At 40.8% G+C, this 18,731-nt stretch overlaps 2 protein-coding genes across 2 annotated transcripts; both read left to right on the top strand.

Moving 5' to 3' along the window:
• The first annotated feature begins 11,480 nt into the window (after positions 1-11,480).
• Positions 11,481-13,063, top strand: crygmxl2 (crystallin, gamma MX, like 2). Its single transcript, XM_036571720.1, has 3 exons — positions 11,481-11,512; positions 12,144-12,386; positions 12,785-13,063. Exons 1-3 carry the CDS (start codon positions 11,504-11,506, stop codon positions 13,061-13,063), a joined length of 531 nt encoding a protein of 176 aa, XP_036427613.1. The 5' UTR covers positions 11,481-11,503.
• A 576-nt stretch (positions 13,064-13,639) lies between these two features.
• crygmx (crystallin, gamma MX) lies at positions 13,640-18,688 on the top strand. The gene is made up of 3 exons (XM_036571718.1): positions 13,640-13,678; positions 14,840-15,082; positions 18,150-18,688. The coding sequence occupies exons 1-3, from the start codon at positions 13,670-13,672 to the stop codon at positions 18,423-18,425; spliced, it is 528 nt and encodes a 175-aa protein (XP_036427611.1). The 5' UTR covers positions 13,640-13,669; the 3' UTR covers positions 18,426-18,688.
• Positions 18,689-18,731: the final 43 nt, after the last annotated feature.

Here is an 18,731-nt window from a genome sequence, read left to right as displayed (position 1 = left end):
ACTTCAGCACGCTGCCTCATTAAACACACCTGATTCAGCTCATCTGCTAATTAGCAAGGCCTACATGAACTCAGAATGTTAGATGAGGGTAAACATTAATCTCTGCAGCACTTTGGCTCGAAAGGTCCCCAGTTTGACAGGCCTGAGTTAACAGATGAAGGTGTTGACTAGCATTGCACTACATAAGTGTGTTGGCCAGGGGAGGTAGGGAGGTCAGACAACTAGAGAGAGCGTGGCCAGTTATACTCTCTTGGACTCCTGGTGATGATGACTGTGGCATTGTGAGGAATAAATCTTAGAATCCCAACGACAGGACCAACATTTTCCCTTTGTTGTAAATTTAAGAAAACACAACAATCAAAAATAAGTTTAAACATCAAATATCATGAAACATTTGGAAAATATTGTGATATTGAATATAAAAGTGCCACCCAGCACTATCTGAATCTCAATGTGCTGAAAAAAGTCCCAGCTGGCTTTCTTTTCTTGTTACACACATCAGAACAGGAATAATAGGACTAGTATAACTGACGCACAACACACCTTTCCTAATGTCTGTGTTTTACTCTCCACTTTACTCCTCTTTTAAGACAGGAACAGCCTGAACTAGATCTCATCACCGGAATAAAAAAGGAAAATATCAAGTCCATTTCCTGGCATAAAAAAGCCACATGTTAAGTTTCGTTTAATTGAATCTCTATTGGAAAGTGTAAGTGTTTTTTATTTTGTTTTATTTATGTGTGTTTTTCCTTCTCTGCTCCTTTCTTTGTTGCCTCCCCTCGCTCGCTCTGACAAAAGACGCAAGTCTGCCAAGCCGGGCTGCTCTGGGACGAACCTGTCAATCACCGCTGACGGCACCCTGACAACATGTACGTTAAAAATTAAACCGGCTCTCAAAGCCGACGCGTGACAGCCGAGCCTTTGAAAGTGGCTACAGCGCTCAGCGACAGAGAGGGGAGTACGAGAGAAAAACAAACTAAGAAAACAACAGTAAGATGGGAGGGAAGTGGAGCGAGGGAGTGAGGAGAGAGAGAGAGAGAGAGAGAGAGAGAGAGAGAGAGAGAGAGAGAGAGAGAGACAGAGGGGAAAAAAGAGAAAAACAAAAAGTAAAAAAAGAAGAAGAATCTTAGCATTGATGCTGGGAATTGGTGTTATTTCCCTGCTTTTTTTTTAATTTTGTGAACCTCTCCTGAGGACACACTGGGGGCTTCCAGGGATGGTGCTGCAGGCCTGCGTGTGCCATTCAGGGATTATACACACACGCACACACACTCAGCCTCCTGTGGGCCTCTCAGTTACACACACACTCACAGCTCCACAACACACACCTACTACCTCAGTCACACAATTCAGTTCCTTAATTTGGGTTCAGAAGTACATCTGCAGCACTTACACATGAGGGTCTTTGGTACATGCAGTGTTTCATATATATATATATATATATATATATATATATATATATACAGTACTGTGCAAAAGTTTTAGACACTCAATAAAATTACATTTTACAAAGCTGTTTATCTAGTTATTATTTATCTATCCAAAAAAATATTATTACAATAAAATCAAATAACGTTAATACAGAAAGTAGTGATTTTGTGTTTTGCTTAACCATTTCCAATCTTCTCCTCATGGCAGCCCAGTATTATTTGTAGTTATCATGCAATACCTCATTTGTCTAATCAATACTTCATTAAATTAAACCAACTGAGCTGCTGATGGAATATTACAAATCTATGTGACGGCTCGAGGCATCGAGGAGAAATCTGGAATTAAACTTTCTTTGAACCATATCAACTACTTTATTGGAAAAAAATACATTCTTGTTACTTTTTACTTTCACACTTCTGAGATGAATGGTGTATGTAGCATGTACATTTATACCAAATTAATTATATACAATAGCCGCAAAAATATCTGTGTCATACTTAAAATGTATTAAATTAATTGTGTTAGGAAACAAAATCCCAAGACGGACAATTTTTTTTTTGGCAAAGAATTTTCAAAAAGCAGCTTATCTGGTTCTGCAAGTTTGCATCCAAAATATCTTCTGAGTTCATGATCTAATCAATAAACACGAGTTCACCAACATCATTGTAAGAAGAACAGCCTCAGACTTTAAGCTTTTCACCTCTGAGCTTTACAGTACTCTTAATGCAGTCTGGTTGGAATTCTTCTCCAGGCTTTCTCCCACACAGAGTCCACCATCAGGTTGATGTTGTACTAAAAGTGTTCTTCTCTAAAACAGACATCATTACACATTTATGAACAACTTTATTAAAGTTTACTAATGTTTAAATGGTGTCCATGTATTTGGACGACTGTACACATAAATGTATGTTCATAAAGAAAACTTTCATATAATTTATAGTTTTGTATGAAGATCCTTTTATAGGGTTTTCATGTTTATTAGGGGGACAAAAACATGCACATACTGCCAAAACATTCAATAAACACCAGATTTAGAAAGATGCAGCAGATAGAGACTGGTTTAAAATATACATATAGGTTAAATCAAAAATCATTTGATAGTATTTTTTAGGATGCGTGATGATAGCAGAATCATATTGGCCTCAGGATATTTACCTTAAAACAAACAAACAAACAAATAAATAAAAAAACTAGCAACATCAGATAGATAACTAGATTTGACCTATATTTTTTCTATTTATTTTACTCTAAAAGAGCAGAACGTTTAAGTAATACTGGGCTAATATACTAAAATGTCCACATTACACTGCATTTGTAACCCTATATAAATACATGTTATATTTCTCTTTAATGCTAATCCAGGTAGATTTAATCCCAAATAAGTGTGCATATATTAGCATCAGTTACAGATGTGTACATCAAAATTTTGGACATTGACATTGGCCCACAATACATTCCTAGTATATAATTTTTAAATATGGCACCACTGTTGCTTTTTGCATGTTCCAACTTTGAAAAAAAATAAATATCGATACATATCATGTATCACAAAAATGTTGTCAAGTATCGTAATATTAGATTTTTTGCCCACCACTAGTAACTATTACAACTTTTTCAGTAATCACAATGAAAATAATATGCAAGGTATGTAATTATGCGAGGAACTAATCCACTGATGGCTGAACCTAAAAGTTTAAGGGATTAACAGAACTGAGTGCATTTTCTCATTTGACATGCACAACCCTATATGACTATTCCCATCTGTGCCATGCACATGGTGTGTATAAGAAGACTACAATAGTTTGTACATGTATGTGAATATGTCTCTACGTGTTTGTGTGTGTGTGTGAAATGACCTGGCTGTGCGGCTGAGCCCTGAGCAGTGCCTGCTGCTGAGTTTGATAGGATTTAGAATTTAGAGCACAGACAGATGAAACAGCCAGTAAATATCTGTCTGCACACTACTTCCAAGATTTATTTTTACAAATAGAGGGAGAGCAAGAGAGACAGCAGAGAGAGAGAGAAAGCAGGAGCAGACATTTAAAGCTCTACTGCCCTCTGGTGGACTGAAGCATCCACTTCAAGGGGCTTCATGTACCAAGGCCCTGTTTCCCAAAGGGCATACAACCCCCTGAGTGGGATGAAATATGGTTGAAATGGTAGGAAAGGTGACTAAAAGCTATGCTCTCTGTATCATTAATGATGATTCTGCTACAACATTCATTAACATACAATTCAAGTGGGCAATCACTCATGAAGTACAGCTCATTATGCCCACTTTAACATTTACTGTGCAAATAACTCCACTACTTTTTATAATCCAACAAGATGGAATCCAACAAAAATAATCCAGCAAAACAAGAACAATAAAAAAAATCTGACTGAAAAAATCTGATTTTTACTCAACGTATACTGTTATATGTCCTATTATTATCCTATGTTATGTGACACTACATTGCAGTGGGGAACGCTAAAACCTTTCTATATGCATGAAAGCACCCAGACATCTAGATTATTGAAAACTAATACCATAACTACAGTACATGCGGCTGTTTAATGGAGGGATAGAGTTTCATCATGCAGACAGGAGCAGGCCGCACTCTCTATTACGCATTCCCTCACAGGTCTATTATTAGCGGAACACACAAAGTCGGTTTTCAATCAGCATCTCAGGGAAAGGTGATCAGGAAATGAACAAAAACATTTACTCTCAAGTATTACTTCACTTAAAAATAAATTGCATCAGGCTTTATAGCTATTTTCCTGTCTCGTTCTTGTACTCACAGCTGCTCCTGGCTGTGTATCTCGCTATTGCATATGAAAATTTCTTTATCAATGTTTACAGCACACTTTCCCCTCCTTCTTTCTTTTTGACACCCTTTTCTTCTTCTAGCACACTCAGGGGCCACTACTGTAGAGCACTGATCAACTTTAGCACAGTACATACTGCTGTATATTTAACAATGGCATCTCACCCCAATTAAACAGGACTAGGCCTTTCACACTTATTACTTTACCCTCACTCCAAACATTTGAGCTGATCACAATCACTTTTCACATTTGTTAGCTTTCACAATCATATGTTTACGCCACAAACAGAAAGGGAATTGGGTTCATTTTCATCTGTTGGGTTGAGGCAAATAGATAACACATTTACTGAGACACATCATGGATCTTTCGAACACTACAGCACCTTTACAGAGCAGCAGTGATAATTAGTTAGATAATTAGCTAATTTGGGCACTTGAGGCTTGCATTTTATAGTTTCAATTCAATTACTAATCACAGTTATTTACCTGCAAACAGCATGAGGATACAATCAATGTGGTCAAAACAGGCTTGATGGGATCATGAAAGGATAATTCTAATAGCAAGAAAAATAATTCAATCACACAATTAAACATTTCATAAATGGTTAATGTGTAACAATTTCAATACAAAATAGAAAAAAACACTAATAGCAAAATCTAACATTGTAGATAGGCCCCTTGGCATGCTTTGGTGGTCTCTCATTTGGTGTTTTCATGAAAACCATGAAGCATAGGGGAAAAACCTATATATATATATATATATATATATATATGCACCCCATGCATATATGCACCCCTATCTTAAAGTCTTTCATCTACATCTACAAAGAAAACGTGTGCCTCTCTGAGCGTATACAATTGTGGCTCTACAGAATCAAGACATTTCTAACATGTCAAAAATCTTATCGAATCTTGATCTCAGAGCTAAAAAAATATATATATAAACTAAAAAATACACTGTTACACCCTTGATCTACATAGTACATAATAAACTTCATCTCTCTCTGCTTGCAAACAATGTATCCACTCCCTAAAACGTGAGTCCGGCGGGTGAGGTGAATGAACTTCTTTCTCCGTCATGGTCATTTGACAGGTTGAGAAAGGGAGGAGGGAAGGAAGGAGAAAGGAGGGAGGGCGATGACAGAAAGACACCTCAAAGCTCTGATTACCCTGAGTGGCTGAACCCAACAGTAGTACCTGCTGGGACATCGGCACAGGGCCTCTAAATAAATTGCGAGTGGCCTTAGGCAAAAAGAAGAGTCCGCCTTTGATCTCCTTTAGCAGCGAGCGAAGAGAATGTGCAGGCAGTCAATCAAACTCATAAGCCTACACAACAACAGGGAGGACCTTTTTCTATTATTTATTTTCTTAAAAATCATGTATTTCATTATCAGAAGCCGCCCGCGCGCTGGTCGGGGGCGGCGCAATCAATAATTGATACAGCCAACTTTGCGCCTTTTCCTTTGGCACTCGTGTCACTAACTGTTGTCAGAACACATTTGCTTTGATGGCAAATTTGAAGAAGCAAAAAATGGCATCACATGTGATTATATATTTAGGGCAGCTGAAAGGCTGGCTCGGCAGCGCTGGAGCACTATTCCCTGCATGTTCAAGGGGCTCCATTGAAGTTTGCGTGTCTGTTGTTGCCAAGCCGTGCCTTAAACACAGCCGCATTGTAAGGTGATCTCTCCTTCTGAGGGAGCAGATAAAAAAAGATCCGAACCTTTTCTCTCTTTTTTGTGTGTGTGTCATGTGTCAGTAAACACCATGACTAGTTTTGAAGGAGGCCTGATCACAGGCGAGAAAAACCTACTCTTTAAACTCTGAGCTACGGGGCGGTGGGGGATACATCACGTCAATGCCAGCTCTTTCATTCCCTGGACCTTTCAGACTCTTCATAAAAAAACGGAGAGGAACTTAGAGGAGCAGTAGAATGCAGGCTTATCCGTCAGTTTAGATATGAGCCGTGACTATGCTCTCCAAGTGCCGAAAGTTGTGAGAGGAAATGCTGTAAAGACTTGAGACTAGGCTTTCAAAAAAGATGAGGAACACCTGCATTCATAATCCACCCAAAAACAAAATGCTAATCAGCATATATGAAGATGAAGGTAGCACCAGCATACATGTTCAAAAACATGCTGCTGCTGAATCAGGCACCAAATTCTACTAAACTTCTGAGAAAAGTTTATGTTTTTTTTCCCCCTAAAAGTCAGAGAAGGAGATGCTCTGACAAACTTTCAAATAAAGAAATAACAGCTGCATCCATTATTTGTGGGCACCAGAACCCTCCACCACCACCACCATACCCCTCCCCCAAACACCAATTCCTCATCCTTCAATGTGTATCCCTCCACCATTCCTCTTTTAATTATCCCTCAACAGAAAAGATGGAGCACATCAGACGCATCTGTGTAAATCCGGGGCTGGCAGACTCTCAGAGCGCCAGCAGGGCGGACGCTCCGTCTGCTGTGGCCGATAGAGTGGCTCTCTCGCTCTGCCAGGGACGCAGAGAGAGGCAGCCTGCAGCTCCGCACAACAACAGCATGATGATCTCTCAGCTGAGGGGTCCTCGTCTTCCTTCACACACATGCACACACACACGCATGCACAAGGCTTTGGCTCGCCCCGGCACGGTACATCACACACCGTTTTCAACAACAGATTAGGCCCCGCTCGCACAGACCCACGGCTAATTGGAGACAGAAAGCTGCCATGGCAGCTGCCATTCAACAAGGCCTACGCTATTTCCCTCAGCTTCATAATGCACTTTAAATGACTCGTTTTCTTCTTTAGAACTACACTGAAGGCTTCTTTAAATACTCATCATCTGTGCTGGCAAATTCCTCTGTGTATTCTGCCATCCTCTGATAGGGTACGACAAATGGTGCTTTGGTTCTAAATGGGGAATTGTGCATGGAATATAAAATTGATCGTTTCTATCTTAAATTTTATAACTCCAGCAGTATGTCATTAAACAGAACTAGCAGACAGTTACACTACAATACCTAAACATTTTGGTTTAAACACTTTTCTGTAACTGTGATTAGCTGAACTATTTGAAAACTGGAGACAGACTAACATCAAATAAGCACAAGCGGTGAAACCTTAAAAAATGAATGGTTATATGTAGAACCACGTAAAGTCAAAAATTCCACTGAATGTTTAAATGATTCTGTGCACAGTTAAAAGGCTTTTCTCTACACTGTTAAAATTGAGGTGTCAAAAAGGGTTCTTTTTATACTGAATGATACAACTCAGCCCATCAGACTGTTACATTTAACCCTGCTTATGGATTAAGCTGTAACTTTTGCATTCTTAGCTGAACTGTTCACATAAGATAGATGATCAAAACAATCGCACAAATCACCTTTGGTTCCCTAAATAACCTTCCAATTGATGGATCTTTGGAGAACCATTTTTGGGTGAACAACCTTTTTAAATGTTTAAAAAACATCCACATCATATGAAGGTTCTAGGAGGAACTCTTAATTTGGCAGAAGAAACTTTGTAATATGTGAAGGTTCTTTAAACTTTTAGAAAGTTCTTCACACTAACAAATCTCATTTACAAACAGTGTTTTTTCTGGGGATCAAAAGTGGTTCTATTGCATTGCTCAAGGAACCTTTTGTGGCATCTACATTTTTTTTGTTGTCTTTAACAGTGTAGGATGGAGAACCTGTTGGTTCTTTGAAAAACATTTTAAAAATGATGTACAACACCAAAAAGGGATCCACTATAGTTGCAAGTCAAAGTCAATTTTTTAGGACACCTTCAGAAAAAAAGTTAATAAACTGTCACTGGGGCAGTGCCCCTCTTATCACTGGGGTGGTACCCTGAAGTGTACATCTCAGTACCTTTAGTCAGGGAACATAACTGTACTATAATGTATCACTGTACCACTGAAATTATATTTTCTAAGTTGTATTGACTCCACACACCCCGTCTTGTCTCCAGGCTTTTTATTTTATTGTTCTGTTTTAAAACATTAGGTTATAGAAATGTACAAATATATACTTTTCACCTTGAAAAACTTATTTAAGGTACACAGTTGGACCCTAAAACCACTGTTGTACCTTTGAGGATTTACACAGTTTGTACCTTGATGAACGGAAAATGTACCTGCCCAGAACCTTTATATCTAACAGTGTATACACAACCCCTTTTGCTAACAGTGTAAAGAAGAGACTTAGAGGGAACAATAGTGTTTATATGATGCTACAGACAATTATACTCTTAAAAATAAAAGTATTTTTTGGAACAATAGAAGAACCATTTTAGTTTCCCTAAAAAGCCTTGAATGGTTCTTCAGGGAACCCTTCATAAATGAGGCATGAGTGTGAAGAACTTCTTCTTTTCAAACATCCACATAATATAAATGCTCTATACCAGCCAAAGTTTTTTCCTAGAACCACACGTCCAAGTCAACAACCATTTAAAAACCTTTATTTTTAAAAGCGGTGGGGAAACACCGCAACTAAGCACTGGGATTTGTTTCAAAACATTTACTGTGTATCACAAACAGCCTATGGAATTGTGTGAAGTCTACATGTCTCCCCCAAGACCACACGCAGCATCACAATCTCCTCTTGCCCATCTCTACAAAAGTCTCCTAGTCATATCTGGTGGCCTGTAAACAATGCACAGTAGTCATTAGTGATGTGATAGGCCATATTGCACAGAAATACACAGTGGTTGCACTATGGCTGTACCCCAGCCCAACTCTCTGCAGCCTCCTTCCCGCGCTCTCTCATTTGGAGATGAAGCGAAAGATCCTGAGTGTTGGCTTTTTGTTCTCTTGGGGGAAGCGAGTGAGCATGCTGGGGCTTATTTGATGTGCTTCTCTCCGTGTGGGGAGGAGATGTCTTGTAGTGCTTTTAAGATTATTATTTGAGAGCGTGCGAAGAAGGAGAACCGTTCCTGCCGAGTGCCGAGCACCAGTAACACAGTAATTACAAAGCTAAGAAGTAACAGCACAAAATAAGGCAGATAAATCCCTGCCTAAGATATGACAAGCATGTAATATTGATGAGGACAGAAAAGATAAACTGTTCCAAAGCATGAGTACATGATGGCCTCTTTGGGGCCCGTTCTCTGCAAACTAACCGAATCATGCTCCAAGCCCGATTTAACACCATCTGGCTGGGCTAATATGCCACAATTACTGTGATGAAATAGATACAGATGAGCTTTGAGGATCAATCTTTGTCATTTTTAAAAAGACTGCCTTAAAATGACACATTAAAAGCCTCTATGACTGTCAGCTCAAGTAATTGACTGGGAAATGAAATCTAGCTCCAACTTTCACTCTCTCTCAGAGAGAGATTGATTTGCTTTTAATGTGATGCCAGGACAGCAGTCAAAGAACAGTATGGCTATTGTGTTACAGGAGCATTTTCTTTCTTCTGAGTGAAATCTGCAAAAAGCAAACAAAATAGAAAACAGAGCATCACTGAAAGGAGAGGAGACTGAAGCTTGACTTTGAAGGGAAAGGAAAAAACCACACACGCAAGGGCAATTCTCTTTGGCCTTTCGCCTGTCAGCTGAGGGGCTCGCTTATATGCCAAAGTCGACTGTCCTAGAGTTGAAACAGCCATCACACAAATCACACACAAAGACAACTTATGATCGCCTCACCACCAACGCTAGCATGGCCTTGCATCATAGTTGGTCTTCGGGCAACTGAAGCGAAAGGAGGCAACATATTGACGGAGGTTATGTCAACACATTCTACAACAATCAATAGTGTCAGAATCACTTAAATGTGCTACTGGTCCAAATGAAAAACAAGACTTTACAGTGCTACGATGAATACAATTACAAAGCTTCCTCCATGATTTGATTTTGGATTTTTTTGGATATTAACCTAACTAAAATGAGACAGCAGCTGTTATTGTTTATCAAATATTCATAAACGAACCCTTTATGACATTCCAAACAGGCTCCAAACAAAATATCTGCCATTATGAGGATATTTCACTTAGAGAAGCAGATAAATGATTATGACTATCGACAAAATCACCAGTCCTTATTACTATCACACTGTAAGTCAGGTGTCTGATAATATATTTATGTATTTATTTATTTTGTAATGTTTGGTGATTGTTTTTATTGTGCCCTTGTAGCTTTGAAACAACAGAATTTTGCTCTGGCATTAATAAAGTGGGAGAGATTTGGCACAACCTAACAGGGTAAAATGATTTAAAAAATAATAATGTACTTAAAGAGTTCCACGTAGAATGTGCTTTGGTTCATCTATAGTGTTCTATAGTATCTCAATGTATTACAGCAAAATCATCTGCAAACTGCAACAGTTTTCTGACAGACATTTCTCAATATTCACCCTAAAGACTGTTTTTGTATGATGATCTTTTTTCATCATTTTAATTACTGAGTGTTGGGTAAATCATAGGATCCACAAATATTATTTTAATAATCATGGTTCTTGTAGCAGCATTTTAACAACTCCAGTGAGAGCTAGTACAGCCTCCACACGGCAGGGTCAGTTTTATCACAGTTTATCAAGTTGTCCAAAGTAAACAATACTAGAGGCCTGTTTGCCCCTATATAAACTAAAAATAGTTAACTTGTTTGGAATGTTTTATCCACAAGTTCATCAAAAACCTACTATAGATAGTATCATGCAAGTAAGGTATTTTGAAGTGCCAAAATTTGCTGTTCTTTTTCTGCCAGCGTATACTACAGATACCTAACGTCAGTTGTTCATAAAAGAATGGACAATAAAAAAACAGAGGAAATAGTAACCTTGGAATTTAATAAAAACTGGTCCAAGCCAGTAAATAAATCTTAAACAGTAGAAGTTTAAGAATGAGGATTGTTTATCATCAAAAGTTGCTATACTGCTGAAAATGTTTACGTCACGTCTACTAAGGACTGTCATACATATAGTGAAAGTAACAAAAAGCTTGTTGTTTTAACACTCCTGACCCATTGTGGGATGCAGTGAAAGAGCCACATCACCAGGTCATAGCTGAACAAGGCCTGTCGTAGCAGTAAGGCCCTCAGCCTGAGGGGCATTTGTAAAGGTAAACTCTAGCACTGGGGATAATAGGAGCAGTGGGTTTAGTTGCTTTTAGAGGCAGGAATAATGGGAAAGGCCTGTGACGTTTCAAAAGGTAAACTCTAGTCTCTCTGACGTGCCTCTGGCAGTACAGTGGATATACATGGCCCTTTCTAAAGAAGAGTATATAAAAGGTCCGTAGGGCCGCAACAACGCGACGGTGTATACATCCTGCCCTGCAACCATGGGAAAGGTAAGAAAGTACTCATGTTTAGTGTCTAAAATCCTTACTGTCTACAATAACATCAATTAAGTAAATGTAAATATAGCAGTTCACGGTTGCTTTTTGCAATGCCACAAATTAGAAACTCATTGTACTCAAAATAATGACCGATCTATAGACTAAATACTGTCACTCTAAATAGTACACCGCATTGCTTAGAACTGCTTAAATCAAACATATCAGTGATATTTTTCAAACTGAAGAGTGTAGAAATCTTTCCTAGGAGGCCTACTCAGTTTGCTGCCATGCAAAAATGATGCCATTTCTCTGTTCCGTTAGAAGTGTATTCTCCCAGGGCAGTGTTACCAGCTTAGCTGACATCAATACAACATATGTATCAAACATCATCTTACCTCTCTGTTTGGCAGGGAATTAGCACTTTCATACCAAGGATTTACTAAAATTTGCATGAAGTGAATCACTAAAGGGCTGTAATTGTCTCTTCTTGATAGTCTATATTCTTCTTTGTTGTACTAAAAGTTAAACAGAGGGAAACAGTTTATTGATAAAGACTCACAGAATATTGCCTTATTCTAAAGTATTCGCTACTTGTAAATCTAATCTTTAAAATATTCTTTTCACCATTTACCTCTCCCGACAGATCATCTTTTACGAAGGACGCAATTTCCAGGGGCGCTTTTACGAGTGCTCTGAGGACTGCTACGACACCTTTAGGCACTTCAGCTGCTGCAACTCCATTCGGGTCATGGGGGGTTACTGGGTGGCCTACGAGAAGCCCAACTACATGGGTTATCAGTACATCCTGGGCCGTGGGGAGTACCCTGACTTTCACCACTGGATGGGCTTCAACAATTGCATCAGATCTTGTCAGATGTATCCCCCAGTAAGTCAATCAAACTGATGGGTTTTATTCCCCACTTTAAAACAACTTAACAAATCAATGTCAATCAGTGAAACCTTTGAAGTAATTTATAGATGCGGCATAAAAAGTGTACGAGAGTCCACCAGGAGATTCAGGCATAAAACGGAGGAGAAGACATGCTCTAAAGACTGTGCTCTCTCATTATAATTCTATTCATCCCTCTGGTTTGGGGGTTAGAGAGGGGGAAAAATCATTGCACTGTCACTAAAGTTTGCTCAACAAAAATGACTAAAAGTCTACTTCAAAAATCACATTTACAGCAGGGGGTCTTGATCAAAGGCTTAGCTCCAACTGCAACATCCAGATTTCAAAGTTTGTGTCTAACATCATGAGTGTTGTTTTTTATCCCTACACTACAGTACAGAGGAGGCTACAAGATGAGAATCTACAACAGACCTGACATGGCTGGACACATGATGGAGTTCTCAGACGACTGCCCCAACGTCTATGAACGCTTCCACTTCCGTGACATCTACTCCGCCCATGTCATGGAAGGCTACTGGATCTTCTACGAGCACCCGCACTACAGAGGCCGCCAGTACTTCCTCAGGCCCGGGGAGTACAGAGCCTGCGCAGACTGGGGCTGCTATAACCCCATGATTGGCTCCTTCAGGAGAATGAGAGGTGGTTTTATGTAGACTGAACTTGAACCTGTGGAATTAGGGTACCATTAAAGGCTGGTTTTAAGAACATGTCTCCAAATTGCCTCTTTTTTCAGATTATATTGAACTGTTTTGTGTGAAATGCAGCAGAGAAGTCTAGTCAGTAAGGTGCAAACTGCTTCACTGCCAAATCAAATCAATACATTAAACTCAAAATAAAGTGGAAGGTTTCAATCCAACTTATATTAGTTATTTTGGCAAGCTCCACAAAGATGTGAACTAGAAAGACTGAAGAAACAAGTCCAACTGCACAAATGCAGATGGCTTTGTGTAGGCCCTCTCCTCGTTTCTGACAGGTCATGTCTGAAACCCTCTTTAACTAAAAGCAGAGTTTGCAACTCTTTTTGTCAGGTGCTCAAAAGTGCAGTGGTTCTGTGTTTTCCATGCGATAAAAAAGGGCTCTGATAGAGACAAAGAGGGGCCATACACCAGCCAGACCTATAATGGCACGCAGTCTATAGAACACAATCTGCTGACAGGGCAAAGCTTTGTCAGCCACATACAAAAAGCTCTGAGGAATGCTCAGTCTATAAAAAGGTTCTGGCCTCTGAATGGGCCTGCTCCGGTCTGAACACAGTCACTATGGGCAAGGTAAGCATGCCAAATCACTGTCTGTGGGTAAAGGGAGGTACTAAAGAAAAGAATACAAATTAAAATCTAGGGTAAGAATCATAAGTATACTATGGAAAATATTTAGGGTGAAGGTTTTGCAAGCTATATTGCAACTGATGTGGTGTGAAAGCACAGCAACCAAACCATTCAGGACTAGTGCTCAAAGCTGTGGCTAAGAAACGAATAGCAAAGCAGCTCTCAAAATAAATAAATGTGTGGGAATTGATAGCTGAATAAAATGCTCCATTCAATCTCATCAAATTGTACTTTTGTTTTTCTTATACTGTTGTACTGAACAATGACCTGTGACAAAAACAAACAGCCTACAGCAACATAAGTGCAGAAACATCTTGCTAGCTATTAATTGTGAGGGTTTCAGTGTTGCAGGCCACAGCTGTGCTTACCTTAATGTCCTTTTGGCTGCAGTTTCTTGATGAGTTTAGCTTTTCTATGTTTTGCTAGTCTCGTAAGGCATGCGCGTCTGCGTAGGTTTCCTCCGGGGGCTCCGGTTTCCTCCCACAGTCCAAAGACATGCAGTCAGGCTAACTGGACATGCTAAATTGCCCCTAGATGTGAGAGTGTGTGTGAATGTATATGTCTGTCTGTCTGCCCTGCGATGGACTGGTGACCTGTCCAGGGTGTATCCTGCCTTCCACTCAGTGACTGCTGAGATAGGCTCCAGCTCCCCCCGTGACCCAGAAGTATAAGTGGCTTAGTCACATAATTTGACTGCTGTCAATTCAATGAAACAGCTTTAGCTGGGGACATTAGCAACCTGAAACAGACCAGTATTATCTTTACTAGTGCTATTAATAGTAACATTTTAGTAGTATTCTGCCTTGTACTTGTGTTTAAAGATTTTTTTTATTATCTATTTGTGTGAGTATTAATAACAACTAAACTTTGTCTCTTTTTCCAAGAACACAAAAGAGATATTTTTACAAAGAAAAAGTATTTTCACCAAAGCTTTTTGTGATATTAGTTGAGACTGGATTAACCAGACTCTTGTTTTGGTTTATCTCTTTATCTAAGTGTAGTTTTTGAAAAAAATAGGCAATAAAGTATTAATTAATATCCCTAGGTATAAATCTCTTATTTTTTTAAAAAATGTCCACTTCTCTTCACTGTCCACTCTGACAGATCACCTTCTTCGAGGACAGGAACTTCCAGGGTCGTCAATATGAGTGCACTGGTGACTGTGTTGAGATGCAGTCCCACCTCTCTCGCTGCAACTCCATTCGTGTAGAGAGTGGCTGCTGGATGGCCTATGAGAAGCCCAACTATTCTGGCTATCAGTACATGTTACACAAGGGAGAGTACCCTGACTACCAGCACTGGGCTGGCTTCAATGACTGCATCCGCTCCTGCCGCATGGTACCTCCTGTAAGTGTCTTTTCACAATAGCTATTCACAGTATTCAAATAACAGTGGACATTAATTATTTGTATAAACATACTGTAGGATGTTCGGGAAAGGTTTTCCTGTTGCTTTTGGGGTACTTTTGGGGTTCTTTTGGGGTTCTACAGCATTTATTTACTGGGTTTTTTCTACAGGTACTCTTGTTGTAAGGTGGGGCTAGCCCACTGGATGTGTGTTTGTGTCCTGGAGGGAGAGAGAAGTTAGGATAGAGCAATGTGCGAGCCAAGGCTGGAGCCAGAGACAGCCTGTAGTAAAATCTACAGTTGTGGAAAAGCTGTGTGCCTCCCATTGTAGCAGCGAATGCTACATGTGGTATCAGGATGTTGCAAGCTCACACTGGGAGATATTAGCTGCGTTCCAAAGCCTAGGCTGCAGCTGAGGTAGGCTGCATTTCTCGGCGGCTACGTCATAGAAGGCCGTTCCAAAGTGAGGGTGGTGGGGCAGACATCTACATCTGATTTTGGCTATATTTCCATCCACATTGAGGGAGTTCTATACACGCCATTGATAAATACTGGGTCGACCGTTACGGTGGCCCGTGCTGAAGTGGTTCCTAAAAGGCTCATGCACCATTCTTTGCGTGGATGAATGTTTAGATCTAGTGCCCTGGTCCACCTGTTTTTCATCCTTAGACTTGGGTACTGGCAGGTCCCACTGTCCCCAGAAGCTAGACCCAAAACAGCATTTCACACAGGCAGGGGCTATGGCATTTCAAGGTTCTTGCTTTCGGACTCTGCAATGCACAAGCAACATTCAAACACTTGATGGAAAGGGTGCTAAAAGGGGTTCCGCAACAAGAGTGTCTGGTCTTCTTGGACAACATACTGGTGCATGAAAGCTCATTTGACTCTGCTGTAGCTGCTCTGTGCAAAGTACTAGAAAGAATCAGGGCAGCAGGACTGAAATTGCACCCTAAGAAGTGCAAATTTCTGTGGAAAGAACTGATCTTCCTGGGGCACAGCATAGGTGGGGAAGGAATTGACACTGCTGAAGACAAGGCCGTACATGAGTGGCCCACCCTTGCTACAGAAAGCTGAAGAGTTCTTTAGGGCTAGCCTCTTTTTACAGGTAGTTTATGTGGGGGTTTTCTTGCATCGCTACCCCCTCAAATAAGCAGAAAGGACAAGACTTCAACTTGTCAGAGGACTGTCAGTCAGCTTTTGAGGCCTTAAAGCAAGACATAATGAATGTGCCTGCCCTGGCACCCCAGGACCCCAACATGCCCCTTGCAGAAACTACAGACATACGAATTCACTATAGCCCACTGTGCAAGTAAACGACATGGTAATGCTGTTGCCCTGTCCTGGCGCCCATGTAGTGAACAAACATGCAATACTGTGAGTACTTGAGATGAGACAAGGTGAAGGCATACAGGTTGAGGTGGCACGTGGGGCGACCATTCAAAGCTGTGCTGTACTATGAAAGGTGGACAGCAATGAGCAGGCTGATCAACAAACGTGGGACCCAGACCTGCAGCCAGTGACACAGTGAGTGAGCCCTAAAAACAGCCCCACTGTGAGGTGGTGGCAGTCCTGTCTCCATACACTAAGGGGCTGTGTGCCAAGGTTGACACCCTACACTTAGAGGGGGGTGTTCCACAGCAGGCCTGGACTGAGTCAGTGGGTGTCAGGAAGACCCACCCCATCTCACTCCACCCCAGACTAATGGGTTGGTAGAGAGGTTCAATTGCACTCTGGCAGAGTGGCTAGCTATTCTTACATCTAAGCAACAGCATGGCTGGGACAAACACTTGCCCCTGGTCCTCATGGTTGATGGCACTGCAGTCCAAGATTCAACCTTGTGTACCCCAGCCCTACTAACGCTGGGGAGGGAAATCAGGAGCCTTGCAGAACTAGCTTTTGTTCACCCCCCAGACCACCAGAACCAGCAGGCCCAGAGTATGCCCGGCAGCTCCAACATCGTATAGACAGAATCTATGCTACAGAAGCAGCTGCTGAGTTCGGCATGTGATACTACACTGTGACAGCCTGGCCCAGGCTGGCTGCACCAGACCAGAGGGAGACCTATCTCAGGCCTCTGCAACTGCTGATGGAGCATTGGGAACTCCTGCTGAACTCAATTCCCCTTCCAATGCATCCCCTCAACCCCAGTCAGTACAGACTACTAGGGGGTTCCCCACCCTGGCACAACCCAGAAGGAGGTGGTGCTTCCAGTTTGGTTTAAGGACTTTGTAATTCCTCAGGAATGAGGACATATGTAAGGAGGGGGTAGTGTAGTGTGTTTAGGAAATGTTTTTTCCTGTTAGTTCCGGGGTAGTTGTTCTACAGCATTTATTTGCTGTTTTTTTTCTACAGTGACTCTTATTGTAAGGCAAGGCTGGGGCCAGTAACAGTCTGTAATAAAGTCTACAGTTGTGGAAAAGCTGTGTGCCTCCCTACATAGTGGCGAACGCTATAATATTATGACTGCTATTCACATGGCTCAGTAATCTTCCCAGTACCTCTAAGCACCATGAGAACTACAAGATGAAGATGTTTGAGTGCTCTGATTGTTCCAGGCAGGCCATGGATTGTCTGATTCTTTTTTATTCCAGTGAAAAGTGTGAAATAGAGCAAAGCAGTCTACTTAGTGAGGTTAAAGGTTCACACTAGCACACTGCCAAAATCAAATCAATACAAAAGTAAACTCAAGACAATGTGGAAGTTTCTGTTGAACTTAAGTAATCACCAAGTTCATTCTGGTTAAAAAAATGATTTGGGGCTTTAAGAAAATGTCTCAAAATTGGCTCCTTTTTTTTAATGTTCTGTATGAATGATAATGAAACATCTCACAAAATTTCCTTCCAATACCATGGAAATTACATAACGAAGATCTTTGAACTTTCTCCAAATTTTTATTGAAATGTCAATGAGAAATCTTAGCGATTTCCTTCTAGTACCGTGGGAAGTACATGATGAAGGTCTTTCAGTGTTCTGATTTTGGGGCTTTAAGAACATGGCTCCAAATTGTGTCTTTCTTTTTTAATGTTCTGTATGAAATGATAATGAGATCTCACCAAATTTCCTTCCAGTACACTGGAAACTACAGGATGAAGATCTTCGAGCGCTCTGATTTTGCTGGCCAGGCCATGGAGCTGATGGAGGACTGCCCTGATCTACGTGAGCGCTTCCACAATGGGGATGTCTCCTCTGCTAATGTCATGGAGGGTTACTGGATCCTTCACGAGCACCCCAACTACAGCGGCCGGCAGTACTTCCTCCGACCTGGGGAATACAGGAGGTTCAATGAGTGGGGCAGTCCCAGTCCCGCCATGGGCTCCTTGAAGCGTATCACTGATTTCAACTGAAAACCTTTTGTGGAAACCTTAGCAACCCAACTGTGCCTTTCCCTAAAATGTTGCCAGCATGAGCTATTCTTGCTACAATTAAGCAAGGCCTGACTCCACAGGGCCTGTGGAACTGTGCAGTATTTGAATTTGTGCTTTATGCCATAACTCGGCACTGTATCCAAATGCCTCTGTTTAAAGTAGCTAAGGTGAATGTCTGCTTTGTTTCCTGTGTTGACTAAGTAAACTGTAAGCTTTCATAGCACCCTCGCACCACCCTTTTCTGCTAGAAGTGAAAATAAATGAAAATTTGATTAAAGTCAAATA

The sequence above is a fragment of the Colossoma macropomum genome, unplaced genomic scaffold, assembly GCF_904425465.1.
Source record: "Colossoma macropomum unplaced genomic scaffold, Colossoma_macropomum, whole genome shotgun sequence".
In the NCBI taxonomy this organism is placed as follows: Eukaryota; Metazoa; Chordata; class Actinopteri; order Characiformes; family Serrasalmidae; genus Colossoma; species Colossoma macropomum.
This window is presented reverse-complemented; position numbering and strand designations above follow the sequence as displayed.